This window comes from Drosophila pseudoobscura, chromosome X (assembly GCF_009870125.1).
Source record: "Drosophila pseudoobscura strain MV-25-SWS-2005 chromosome X, UCI_Dpse_MV25, whole genome shotgun sequence".
Classification (NCBI taxonomy): domain Eukaryota; kingdom Metazoa; phylum Arthropoda; class Insecta; order Diptera; family Drosophilidae; genus Drosophila; species Drosophila pseudoobscura.
Genome location: NC_046683.1, coordinates 46,653,764 through 46,664,909, shown reverse-complemented (window position 1 = coordinate 46,664,909; position 11,146 = coordinate 46,653,764). Strand labels below are relative to the sequence as shown.

Sequence of the window (11,146 nt, the reverse complement as noted above, 5' to 3'; positions counted from 1 at the left end):
CACAAACATGTTGCTAATTCCATGCACACATACCCTGGGGGAAATGGATGTTATAGAATTGAGGAAATGTTTGTCATCGCAGGCTCAGTAGGTATCAGGATCGACATAAATATATACAAGATACTAATAATACACATGAATAAGTCAAAAACATGTCAATTTGAGAAAAGGTCTTAGTAAATTGCGTTTGAGCTACATATAAAATTAACGAAATAGGGTGCACAAAGGCCTATACACGCATCATGTCTTCAAATACTAGAAACACTACGACCGTTTTTTTTGTTGAACTATTTTGTTTAAACCTTGTTTTAGTCAAAACACAGTAAAAGCAAGGACTAAAAACTAACCAATTGTGTAGAAAATTTATTCATCTTTGTTCTAAAATTATGTGGGCACGGCTAAATGTTCTATATAGCTAGTAATATTCAACGGAAGAAAGAAAACGAGGAATATGACCGACTATTCCCTTTCGTTATTTTGTGTGACCTTTTTCGCTAATACCTTTTTTTGTTTGACCATTTTTGCTAAAACCTCTTTTTACGCAAAATGCAATAAAAGAAAGTGTTTAAAATAACCCAGTCAATTAGAAAATAGGTTCATAAATCGTATAAAATTATGATGGCATAGCTAAATGTTCTATATAGCTAGTAATATTCAAGGGAAGAAAGAAAACGAGGAATATGACCGATTATTCCCTTTCGTTATTTTGTGTGACCTTTTTCGCTAATACTTTTTTTTGTTTGACCATTTTTGCTAAAACCTCTTTTTACGCAAAATGCAATAAAAGAAAGTGTTTAAAATAACCCAGTCAATTAGAAAATAGGTTCATAAATCGTATAAAATTATGATTGCATGGCTAAATGTTCTATATAGCTAGTAATATTAAACGGAAGAAAGAAAACGAGGAATATACAAAATATAACTTTAATTCGTCAGTATATTTACGGTATATTTTTTAAGTGAGACGGTATGTTTCGGTATATATCTGACGGTAGGACGCTTTATTTTTAGCGTGGAATTTCGGGCGGGAAAAATAGTAAGTCTGGGGAAATTGATTAAAAAATAGAATAATAATATAGTATTTCGCATAGAAGATGCCACCCGAAACAGGTGAAACATCGAAAGTGGCCGAGCGGCGGTACTGCGGCCTGGGCAACCATTTGCTCAAGACGCCCAACACCACAATTAAGGATTCAAATATGCGGCACTTTGCACTCAACATCAATCCGGAACTGCGACGGGATACTCCGCTCTGCATGGATTGCTACAAGACACTGGGAAAGATCTACAGGTTTAAGTTGAAACATGCAATCCAGCATCGTCAAAAGCAGCAGGCCGAGAGCATCTCGGACGTGAGCTCCAGTCAGCGTCAGGACTTGCTTACTTCCTCGTCGGAGGTCACCTCGATGACGTCCAGCACAATCATAAATAGACTGGCGACGGCCACAGCGACGGCTGCTAAGCCACCAACACCCGTACCCGTCCGCACACCCTCACCCTCGAGCGAAAGCGATGATAATATGCCCACAACTAGCGCGGCTGCGGCAGGAAAACGCAAGCGCTCGCATCCAATGCCAGAGGCACAGCCCGTCACACAGGCATCACACAGATACTCCGTGAGCGATGACGACGATGCCAATTCGGATCTGAGCCTGAATGCGGTGAATGGGACGCGGCTGCCACACATCCAGCCGATACCAAAACGACGCCAGGTGGTGCACCTTAACAAGACGGCCATGGATATCTATCTAGCAGGGACCACAGGCGGATGATACTCTAGTCCTGTAATTTTTTGTTTATTTACAAAATTGTGGCATAATACTGAACCACAATGTTAAGACATTTTTTTTCGTTGAGCCAAATTAAGAAGAGGCTCGGAGCTGGTGACTTCTGTGAAGGTTGTGTAACTTTATTATTTTCTTATGTTTTTGTATCTGTACTGAACGCTCGTAGCTGTAATTCCAACATTGTATTAGATTAACTAAATCAAATTTGAAAACGCTTTTTTTTTTTTAAATTCGTATTTTATTTATCCAATTACCCCAAATAATAAATAAAAATGTATTGCAAGCTGCAACTTAGATAAGCCACTTTTACCATAAAAAATTTAAATTACAAAGATTTGACAAATTAGGGGGCATCAACATCTTGAAAACATCATAAATATCAGAAGTCCTTCATTTCCAAATATGAAATTTAATAGCTCGAAAATTAAGAGGCACTTGAGCCCAAGCTGTAATATAATTGAAAATTGTTACCATTGTGTATTTCAACATTGTATTCGATTAACTAAATCAAATTTGAAAACGCTTTTTTTTTTTTTAAATTCGTATTTTATTTATGCAATTACCCCAAATAATAAATAAAAATGTATTGCAAGCTGCAACTTAGATAAGCCACTTTTACCATAAAAAAATTTAAATTACAAAGATTTAACAAATTAGGGGGCATCAACATCTTGAAAACATCATAAATATCAGAAGTCCTTCATTTCCAGATACATATGAAATTGAATAGCACGAATCGGACACGCTCGAAAATTAAGAGGCACTTGAGCGCAAGCTGTAATATAATTGAAAATTGTTACCATTGTGTATTTGCTATCGTCTTTACTTCAAAGCCAAAGCCCAGAGGTATTCGGCTGTCCAGCAGCGCATTTTTTTATTTTTGGGGTTCAACCGCGAGACGAACGCAACAGGTACCAAAGCCGAACGCGACAGATCCCAAAGCCGAGGACATGGAAGTTGCTGCACAAAATTCTGTTGGTACTTTTTCTATATACCTATAGTGTATTTTTAGTGCCTGAACTCGAAGAATTAGTTATATTTCCTTGAAAATATAGTCCAACCCACAAATATATCCAAATCAATATCCAAAAATATATCCCAATATATATTATCAACAAAAAATATATCGATATGTATCGATATCAAAAAATATTAAACATCTGTGCCCTATATAAACAAACCGAACTGCGTTGCAGTTGTTTTAGTTGACAAATTTTTGAGGCGCTCACAACAAACGCAAAGCAGTTAGAAACGGAACCTCAGCCGACAGTGCTCTAAACTTATTTTGAACATCTAAATTCTGGTTATCCAACTAAATTGAAGACAAGATGGCTGCACGCGATGCTGCTTCGAATCAATTGATCGACTACAAGAACACCCAAACGGTGAGTGGGAGTTCGATTGGGAGGGGAGTGCGAGGGAGCCGTATGATTGCATTTTTTTTTGTGTGTGTGTGCAAGTTGTTTGTGTGTGTGTGTGTGCAAGTGCCGGGCCCCGAAAAATGGAAGGAAAGGAGAAAAACAAAGAGAAAGGAAAGGCAAAGCGGAGTGCAAAAGTAATTATTATTCAAAGCTCAAACAAAAAACAAGACAATTAAATCAATGAATGCGCTACGTGGAGCCTGTACTTTTTCAAATGTTACCAAATTTCGCAAGCAAGTTCTCTCTGTACAGGAGATCAAAGTTCAAGTAGCCGCCGCCTCTCAGCTGTGCACCGCCCGCTCCTTTCAGAGAGAGAGAGAGAGGGAGTGAGAGTAGTTCTGTCTCTTATCAGTTCTGTTGATAACGCTTATCGTATTTAGTTTTTGGATTTATGAAAGTCTGAACCTAATCCAAAGTATATGGCACTGCAGAAACTGAAGTATTGAGCATACAAATGTAAATTTTTCACTTTTTTGCACTGCATTTCTTTTCTAACCTTGTTTAACCTTTGCCCAAATGTGCTTCAATTTTTCTTTCCCTCTTATTGGCAATTAGTTATTACCACTTTTGTGTTAATTACTTGCTCTCGCTTTTGTTGAGCAACGTGCACCATATTTTTAATTTAGATTTAGTTTTGAAAGCATTCAAATGGGAAAATCGTGCCCGGAAAATTATGGCACGAAATATTGAAAGTATTGTAAATGATAGAAGAATAAAAGAAATGGGTAAAAGGACTGAAATCCAGAGACCACAAATAACTCCAATCCATTTCCATTTCCATTTCCATTTCCATGCCCCATAAATCGATAATACAACTGACATTTTGTGCTTAGTAATTGCCCCAAAAAGATTAGATCTGACAGGCAATATCTGATTAGCTGCAGGGCACCATTTTAGCCTTGGCCAGAACTTTCGAGCTATGGCCATTGGCCAACATTGAGCCAGCGGATCAATTAAGGCAACAGCTCTACTTCTGTTTAAAACAAAAACAAAAAGCAATTAAATGCAATTTTTGTATATAGACAAAAGGCACACGCGAGAGTGCGCGAGGGCCGAGAAAAGTTGGTTGAACCGTTGCAGGTTTTTGAGGTTGGGTTGGAAAAATCGCGCGCTGCAAGTCAATGGACTCTCGCCGCTCAATGTTGCATAAACTGGTTGCAATGGCTCCATGCGACGATCAGTTACAACGACTCGGGCCTGGGCCAAGAAACTCGTTTCGAGCCAAAAGGTAGAAAGGAGGACAGACAGACAGACAGACGGGACGGGGCCGGTCCGTGTAAGGAAAATGCGTGCGTTGGAGCAAATTTTCTTTCTCTAATTTGGTTATGCAATTGAGCTGGAACGCCCGGCCCCAGGCTATGTGAGAATATGTTTGGAAATGACCCAGAAAAGAGGCAACCCGCCCAGTCGATTCGTTCGTGTTATTTCACTCGAATCCGGCCATCTATGACGAAACTATGAAAACTGCATTTTGTCAGGCAATTAGCCATTTGCCTTTGTTTTAGCCAAACACTCATTTCAGTTCGGTTCGGATCGGTTCACAGGATGGCAATGGAGTCTTTTACACATGTATACTGAATCATTTGAAGAATGCCGAGGAAACCATAGAAACCCAATGGGTTCTTGAGTTTCAGGGATTTTTCGAAAGATCGCCAAGGTCTGTTAATGGCTAAGAATGCCGCAAACAATGAGAGGGGGGAATTCTTTATAATTAGCTTTACTTTCGTCATATTTAAGGTCTGTAATGAAATACAATACAAAAATTCTTATAAATTTTTGAACATTTGAAGGTTCTAAATTTTTCTTATAGGCCTTGCCGCTGCCTCATTAACGTCGCATCGTTTACATGCCATGGCATGGCATTCCAATCGATTCCCTTCCAATTATCTCCGCGACAAGTTGCAATTAAAAAACTTTCCTACAAGTACATATATGTAGATACAGATACTCCCGTATGCTCCATACCTTGGTCTTTATGTATTTTGCATTCTTGTAGATCGAGTGTGGGGCATTATCAGTCGACTGTCGTCTGTCGTCTGTTTTCTGTTTGCATGCAACACAGTAAAGATTGATTGCTCCACTATCTGGCCTGGCCTCTGATGTGTGGCCCCACCATTGTTATGTGTAGTCTCAAAGTGCAAACAGTTCTATTCTGATTGAAGCGAAAAGAAATGCAAGAAATTGAGAGTGCAGAAAAGTTAATAGTGCGATGAGGAATGCAGAAAATTAGGAATTCAGAGGAGGGTTCAGCAAAAAGGTGAGGTAAGGAAACGAAACGAATCGAATCGATTTGCATTAGAAAAGATACTATATGTAGGAAGCGATCTAATCGAATCGCATTTTATTTCGACATTAGAAACAAGTACTTCATCGCTCTTCATTCTTTCCTCTTTTAAGTTCGAAAGAATCCAGATATAATTCCGAAAAACAACATTTTTATATCCTAGTATTATTAGCCAGACAGTAATCCCCACACAACGTCTAAATGACTTTGTTGTGAAATAAAAAAAGCATCAGCTAATTTATATTTCTGACACATCGCCAGATAAACAGAGAAAAGAGGCTCCACTTTGATATACAACCTTTGTATGCACTTTATTGTTCCAGAAATGCCCTCAAATTATCATTTCACATGGCGTTGCGCTCTCTCATCTCTCAGATGATTCCATTAACGGGCGACGCTTTGTGCAAATTGTTGGGCAAAACTGATTCCATAATGAATTGGCTAGCTGGCTGGCTGGCTTGCATGTGGAATAAACGATAAGGGGATCAAGGAGTGGCGTGGCTGCTGCACCCATGGGGAAATTGAATTAATCGGTATGCTCTGATGACAGAGATAATAGATATCGTTTAGGGAAATACGCATTAAATGGCTGAGAAACCTAGAAGTAGAAATATAGGAAGTAATCTCTGGAAGGTGGGTTGCAGGGAGAACCCAACGCCGAAGAACTCGCAGCGAACGAATGGTCAGAGGGAAAGGCCAGCCCCAAAGACTAAGTATTGCAATCTTTCTGGCCATAAAAATACAACTCGAAAATCGTGACAATTGGACTTCATTTCCCCCATCCCCCCCCTCCATATTCTCAATTTTTATACGAATGGTAAATATTTTTGGCACCTCAATGTGACCCCCCAGGGCACGCCTATATATACAAATGCGTACACCTCCGCTTCGATAAGTGCCTGCAATCTTTATGTTTATGTTTTCGTGCCGAATGCCGGGTGCCGGGCACACACACACACACACCTACCTTTCTAAACAAAATACGAAAGTCCGCTCCCAAAAATAAGTATTAGAGCGATAAGGGGATTAGATAAGATTGGGCAGCGGGATGGATGGGATACTTTGAGCACCGAAATGGCATTCGGTTATGCAACCGAAAAGAGATAGAGAGACAGAGAATTGCAACTAACAAAGACTGGAATTGCTTTCGTTTCAGGTGTCGCCGGGATCGATCACCACTGGACATGGATCGCCGATTGGCATCAAGGATGCCACACAGACTGTGGGTCCACGCGGTCCCGTGCTGCTGCAGGACGTGAACTTCCTCGATGAGATGGCGCACTTCGATCGCGAGCGGATTCCCGAGCGTGTGGTCCACGCCAAGGGAGCTGGCGCCTTTGGTTACTTTGAGGTGACGCACGACATCTCCAAGTACTGTGCCGCCAAGATGTTCGACAAGGTCAAGAAGCGCACACCCCTGGCCATTCGCTTCTCCACGGTGGGTGGCGAGAGCGGCTCGGCCGATACGGCCCGTGATCCGCGCGGATTTGCCGTCAAATTCTACACGGAGGATGGTGTCTGGGATTTGGTGGGCAACAACACCCCGATTTTCTTCATTCGCGACCCAATCCTGTTCCCCAGCTTCATCCACACCCAGAAGCGCAATCCGCAGACGCACCTTAAGGATCCCGACATGTTCTGGGACTTCCTCACCCTGCGCCCGGAGTCGACGCACCAGGTGTGCTTCTTGTTCGGTGATCGTGGCACTCCCGACGGCTACTGCCACATGAACGGCTATGGATCGCACACGTTCAAGCTGGTGAACGCCAAGGGCGAGCCGATCTACGCCAAGTTCCACATGAAGACGGACCAGGGCATCAAGAATCTGGACGTGAAGGCCGCCGATGAGCTGGCCTCCAGCGATCCGGACTACAGCATTCGGGACCTGTACAATCGCATCAAGACCTGCAAGTTCCCCAGCTGGACCATGTACATCCAGGTGATGACCTTCGAGGAGGCCAAGAAGTTCAAGTACAATCCTTTCGACGTGACCAAGGTCTGGTCCCACAAGGAGTTCCCCCTGATCCCCGTTGGCAAGCTGGTGCTCGACCGCAATCCCAAGAACTACTTCGCCGAGGTGGAGCAGATCGCCTTTAGCCCCGCCCACCTGGTGCCCGGCATTGAGCCATCGCCCGACAAGATGTTGCAGGGCCGTCTCTTCTCCTACTCGGACACGCACCGCCATCGCCTGGGGCCGAACTACTTGCAGATCCCCGTGAACTGTCCCTACCGCGTGAAGGTGAACAACTTCCAGCGCGATGGGCTGATGAACGTGACGGACAACCAGGACGGTGCCCCCAACTATTTCCCCAACTCGTTCAACGGACCGCAGGAGTGCCCCCGGGCCCGTGCCCTGTCCACCTGCTGCCCCGTCACCGGGGACGTGTACCGCTACAGCAGCGGCGACACCGAGGACAACTATGGCCAGGTCACCGACTTCTGGGTGCACACGCTGGACAACTGCGCCAGGAAGCGTCTGGTGGCGAACATTGCCGGCCATCTGAACAACGCCAGCCAGTTCCTGCAGGAGCGGGCCGTCAAGAACTTTACCCAGGTGCACGCCGACTTTGGTCGCATGTTGACGGAGGCCCTCAACCTGGCCAAGTCCTCAAAGTTCTAAGCACCACCCCGCTCGAACTGCGACTTGGTTTATGGCCTTAATTACGGTTTATATTGCTGTTAACATCCCATCCCCCCTCCCCCCATTCCAACACGATCTTCTACCACCACGAATTTGACTAACAAGAGCGGAAGGCTTCTTGGCTTCTTGGTTGCGGGCATTAATCTGTTATCTGTCTTGTTTTGATATTCAAAATTGTCGTAAGCTTTACACGAACACACATTTATATGCGATGGATATATAATAAATTCTTTATACTTTGATACAAAGCGCGACTGGCTTTATTATTTGTTGATATAAGATGGGATCCCCAATACTGCCTGATGCCTCAGGACGGAAACCCGCGGGCACTAACCCTCCTAGTCTCCTTTGGGTCCATGTTAGCAGGCAGTGCAGAAGGGCACTGGGCACAAGGGCTTTCAGCGTGTCAGTAGGCTGTCTTACGCCACGGTAAACCCCCTCTTCCTGCCGGCATGCTTATCGCTTCCCCGTGGGGATTAATCTCTAATGAAATGAGATTGCTTGCTCAACTCCAGTGTGCTGGCTTCGATTCTCCTCTTGGTGCCGTACAAAAATCTCTCCTGCGGGAGCGAGAGATATATATTTCGTGTTCTGTCTCGCATGCTAACTCTCTCCTCGTATACGTACGTACATATATCTAATAACGTACATGGGTGAACACCTCCGATTGTTTTACGTATTATAGAATACACATAAAAGATACTAGAATGGTTGATAGTTCTTTGAATATTGTTGTTCAATAGCATATTATAATAGATGTCATACGAAAATATTTATTATTACAGGATAAAACAATACCCAGGGGTTCGAGCAGTAAGAAATAATTATATAAAATGGGTGTATTACCCACCCAAATGCTTTGCATGGTATATGTGTATATATAAGGCATATCAGATATCCCAATAATCATCAGATCTATCAACTACCTGCCGCGTTCCCTTATTGTAGTAGCCCACGCACTTGGGGCACTTATTCAGAAACTCTGGGGGACAGTTGGGACTGCATGAGACGAAAAAGCACCGTACGCTTCTCAGGATATCGGGGCTTGCCTCCGAGACTTTTTTGTAGTTCAAGCTCCTATGGTGCTTAAGTGTTTGGAGAACGATCTGATATAGCACCGATTCCGTGGGGTAGCTGTACTTCAGCAGCAGCCAGAGCTCCTTTCTGGTGCTTTCGACAAAGGTCTGCGTCATTTGCAGCATCAGCTTACACATGTCCAGCTTCCAGTATTTGCCCATGCTGCTGATTAGATCCTCGAAGCTCTCAGTGCTTGAGATGTGCTCAATGATAGCTTCTCCGTAATCTGCCAATTGGATGTCCTGACCCTCGACGGTGATTGAACGGATCTGCAGCAGATTTGGGGGCACCTTACTGGGTTCTGCGGGTAGTTTCGGTTCACTTGTGCAGACACTAGCTCCACGAGTTTTAAATAGTTTTTGTAGCTCCTTTTTTGTGGGAATCACATTGGCGCTGCGTATGAGGTCCAGTCTGCCTTCAGTGGACTCCTCAACGGACTTGGCCTCCTTGGAGATCTTGTCAAAGATGTTCCTGCAACAAAAATTAGCGTTCGTTAGCGTTCGTGAATGGATAGCTTATATCGTACTGTACGTGGCTGCTTAAGGTGCTCCGATAAGTGCCCATATTGACCATTTCGGATGCCAGACGAAAGTTATTGACACTGTGCGTGAACAGAACCAACCACTCGGAGAGCAGCCTCGCATTCAAAAAATCGACCTTCTCGCCATCAAAATGTTTCTGAGGGAGCACAAAAGAAGAGTTTGCATATACGATACCGGATAGAACAAGGTTATCCTACGATGCGTACCAGTAGCAGATATAGCACTTTTTCGCGCGCTCTTATAGTGTCTACGTCATAAAAGTGCACTAAACAATTAGGTTCTTCTTTCATGTAAATCCGATGCACTTCAGGCGATTCCGAGGCCGCCAGACGTTCAGAAGTTAAGTGGCAACCCCTAATTGGGGAACGTCCAGTACCCTTTATCAAATACGTTTTCAGCTCAACCTGGCCATCGATTAGCTTGTAGATGCCTCGATCGCAGGTTACCATAATCCCTTCGGGCAGAACCGTCTGCTTTAAGTATGTATCCCAGCCATCATAGATGCCACTCTGATCCACATAGATCATGCAACAATCCCGGCTGCTGCTGTGCCCTCCACTCTGGTCGGCTGAAAGCGGAATGACTAATTAAAGGAATGTGATGGAGCTTCAATGTACGATGTTACCAACGCAGCGACGGCAGCGGAAAACAGGATGGATCGACCAGGATCTGCTCTTCTCCGCTAGATTCAATTCGGCCACGCCATTCACGACAAGCACAAAGAACAGCGAAGAAAGGGACTGGCCATTGGTGTATTTACCTGAATGTATTTAGACCACAAAGCAATCATTGACGGAACACGAAACTGTCGATTTGCGGAGTCTGCTTACTTTGAAGCCAAACAAATTCCAGAATTTTTGGAAAGATAGCCTCAGATGTACCAAATTGAGAATTAAATATCTCTCCAATCTTGCTATTCAGGATGCCTTTTTGGTTCTGCAGCAATCTGTCAGGTCAAAGATCATCAGCAATCTAAGGATTTCAGGTGGAACAAAGGAAATTGCACGGCCACTCACAGATCCCAGGTGATGTCCTCGCCATGGCTAAGAATCTCTGCAAAAACCTGCTGCACCTCCCGGGCAGTGAGATTCAGTCCTGTAGTCATCCCGCTGGTTCAAGCTTGTCTTTTTTTCTTTTCTTTTTATTGCACTTTAGAAATGCAGCTGCTTTATCGTTAAAATATACCGCCCCACCCGCAGAAATATACCAAATATACCGTCTTATTTTAAAAATATACCGTAAATATACTGACGTATTCAAGATCTGCTCCACCTCATTCTGTTTCCAAACCACACAAAGCTCTCAAACATACATGCATACATATTTGATTCTTTTGTTTTTTTTGCGTATACATACATACAAGCAAATTCACTGGCCAGAGCAATTGCAGTTAG

At 43.5% G+C, this 11,146-nt stretch overlaps 3 protein-coding genes and 1 long non-coding RNA gene across 8 annotated transcripts; 2 read left to right on the top strand and 2 right to left on the bottom strand.

The window, feature by feature from the left end:
* Positions 1-935: 935 nt before the first annotated feature.
* HipHop (HP1-HOAP-interacting protein) lies at positions 936-2,395 on the top strand. 3 transcript variants are annotated; one of them, XM_015187388.2, is made up of 2 exons: positions 936-1,036; positions 1,092-2,395. In XM_015187388.2, the coding sequence occupies exon 2, from the start codon at positions 1,095-1,097 to the stop codon at positions 1,770-1,772; it is 678 nt and encodes a 225-aa protein (XP_015042874.1). In that variant the 5' UTR covers positions 936-1,036; positions 1,092-1,094; the 3' UTR covers positions 1,773-2,395. The 3 variants fall into 3 exon arrangements, with proteins under 3 accessions (XP_015042874.1, XP_002134907.1, XP_033239497.1); XM_002134871.3 differs by having other exon boundaries at positions 939-1,036; positions 1,095-2,395; XM_033383606.1 differs by having other exon boundaries at positions 967-1,036; positions 1,080-2,395.
* A 579-nt stretch (positions 2,396-2,974) lies between these two features.
* Cat (Catalase) lies at positions 2,975-8,380 on the top strand. Its single transcript, XM_001353451.4, has 2 exons — positions 2,975-3,172; positions 6,649-8,380. The coding sequence occupies exons 1-2, from the start codon at positions 3,116-3,118 to the stop codon at positions 8,110-8,112; spliced, it is 1,521 nt and encodes a 506-aa protein (XP_001353487.1). The 5' UTR covers positions 2,975-3,115; the 3' UTR covers positions 8,113-8,380.
* LOC117184510 (uncharacterized) lies at positions 4,910-5,715 on the bottom strand. 2 transcript variants are annotated; one of them, XR_004469910.1, is made up of 2 exons: positions 5,174-5,715; positions 4,910-5,126 (listed from the first exon to the last, which is right to left on the bottom strand). It is a non-coding gene; the product is annotated as an uncharacterized lncRNA (long non-coding RNA). The 2 variants fall into 2 exon arrangements; XR_004469911.1 differs by having other exon boundaries at positions 4,910-5,121.
* Positions 8,381-8,878: 498 nt separating the features above from the next.
* Positions 8,879-10,940, bottom strand: LOC6900519 (uncharacterized). Of its 2 annotated transcripts, XM_002134870.3 has the most exons (6): positions 10,769-10,940; positions 10,583-10,698; positions 10,378-10,512; positions 9,959-10,320; positions 9,737-9,888; positions 8,879-9,681 (listed from the first exon to the last, which is right to left on the bottom strand). In XM_002134870.3, exons 1-6 carry the CDS (start codon positions 10,855-10,857, stop codon positions 9,024-9,026), a joined length of 1,512 nt encoding a protein of 503 aa, XP_002134906.2. In that variant the 5' UTR covers positions 10,858-10,940; the 3' UTR covers positions 8,879-9,023. The 2 variants fall into 2 exon arrangements, with proteins under 2 accessions (XP_002134906.2, XP_033238423.1); XM_033382532.1 differs by lacking the exons at positions 10,378-10,512; positions 10,769-10,940 and having other exon boundaries at positions 10,513-10,698.
* Between the last annotated feature and the right edge of the window lie 206 nt (positions 10,941-11,146).

What these genes read in the sequence shown, in the direction of transcription:
- HipHop (XM_015187388.2), top strand. Translation starts at nt 1,095, where the DNA reads ATGCCACCCGAAACAGGTGAAACATCGAAAGTGGCCGAGCGGCGGTAC.
- Cat (XM_001353451.4), top strand. Translation starts at nt 3,116, where the DNA reads ATGGCTGCACGCGATGCTGCTTCGAATCAATTGATCGACTACAAGAAC. An exon ending in ACTACAAGAACACCCAAACG is followed by an intron (nt 3,173 to 6,648) that starts GTGAGTGGGAGT and finishes CTTTCGTTTCAG; the next exon opens with GTGTCGCCGGGATCGATCAC.
- LOC6900519 (XM_002134870.3), bottom strand. Translation starts at nt 10,857, where the DNA reads ATGACTACAGGACTGAATCTCACTGCCCGGGAGGTGCAGCAGGTTTTT. An exon ending in CCGCTGCCGTCGCTGCGTTG is followed by an intron (nt 10,321 to 10,377) that starts GTAACATCGTAC and finishes TTCCGCTTTCAG; the next exon opens with CCGACCAGAGTGGAGGGCAC. An exon ending in AAGTGCTATATCTGCTACTG is followed by an intron (nt 9,889 to 9,958) that starts GTACGCATCGTA and finishes GTGCTCCCTCAG; the next exon opens with AAACATTTTGATGGCGAGAA.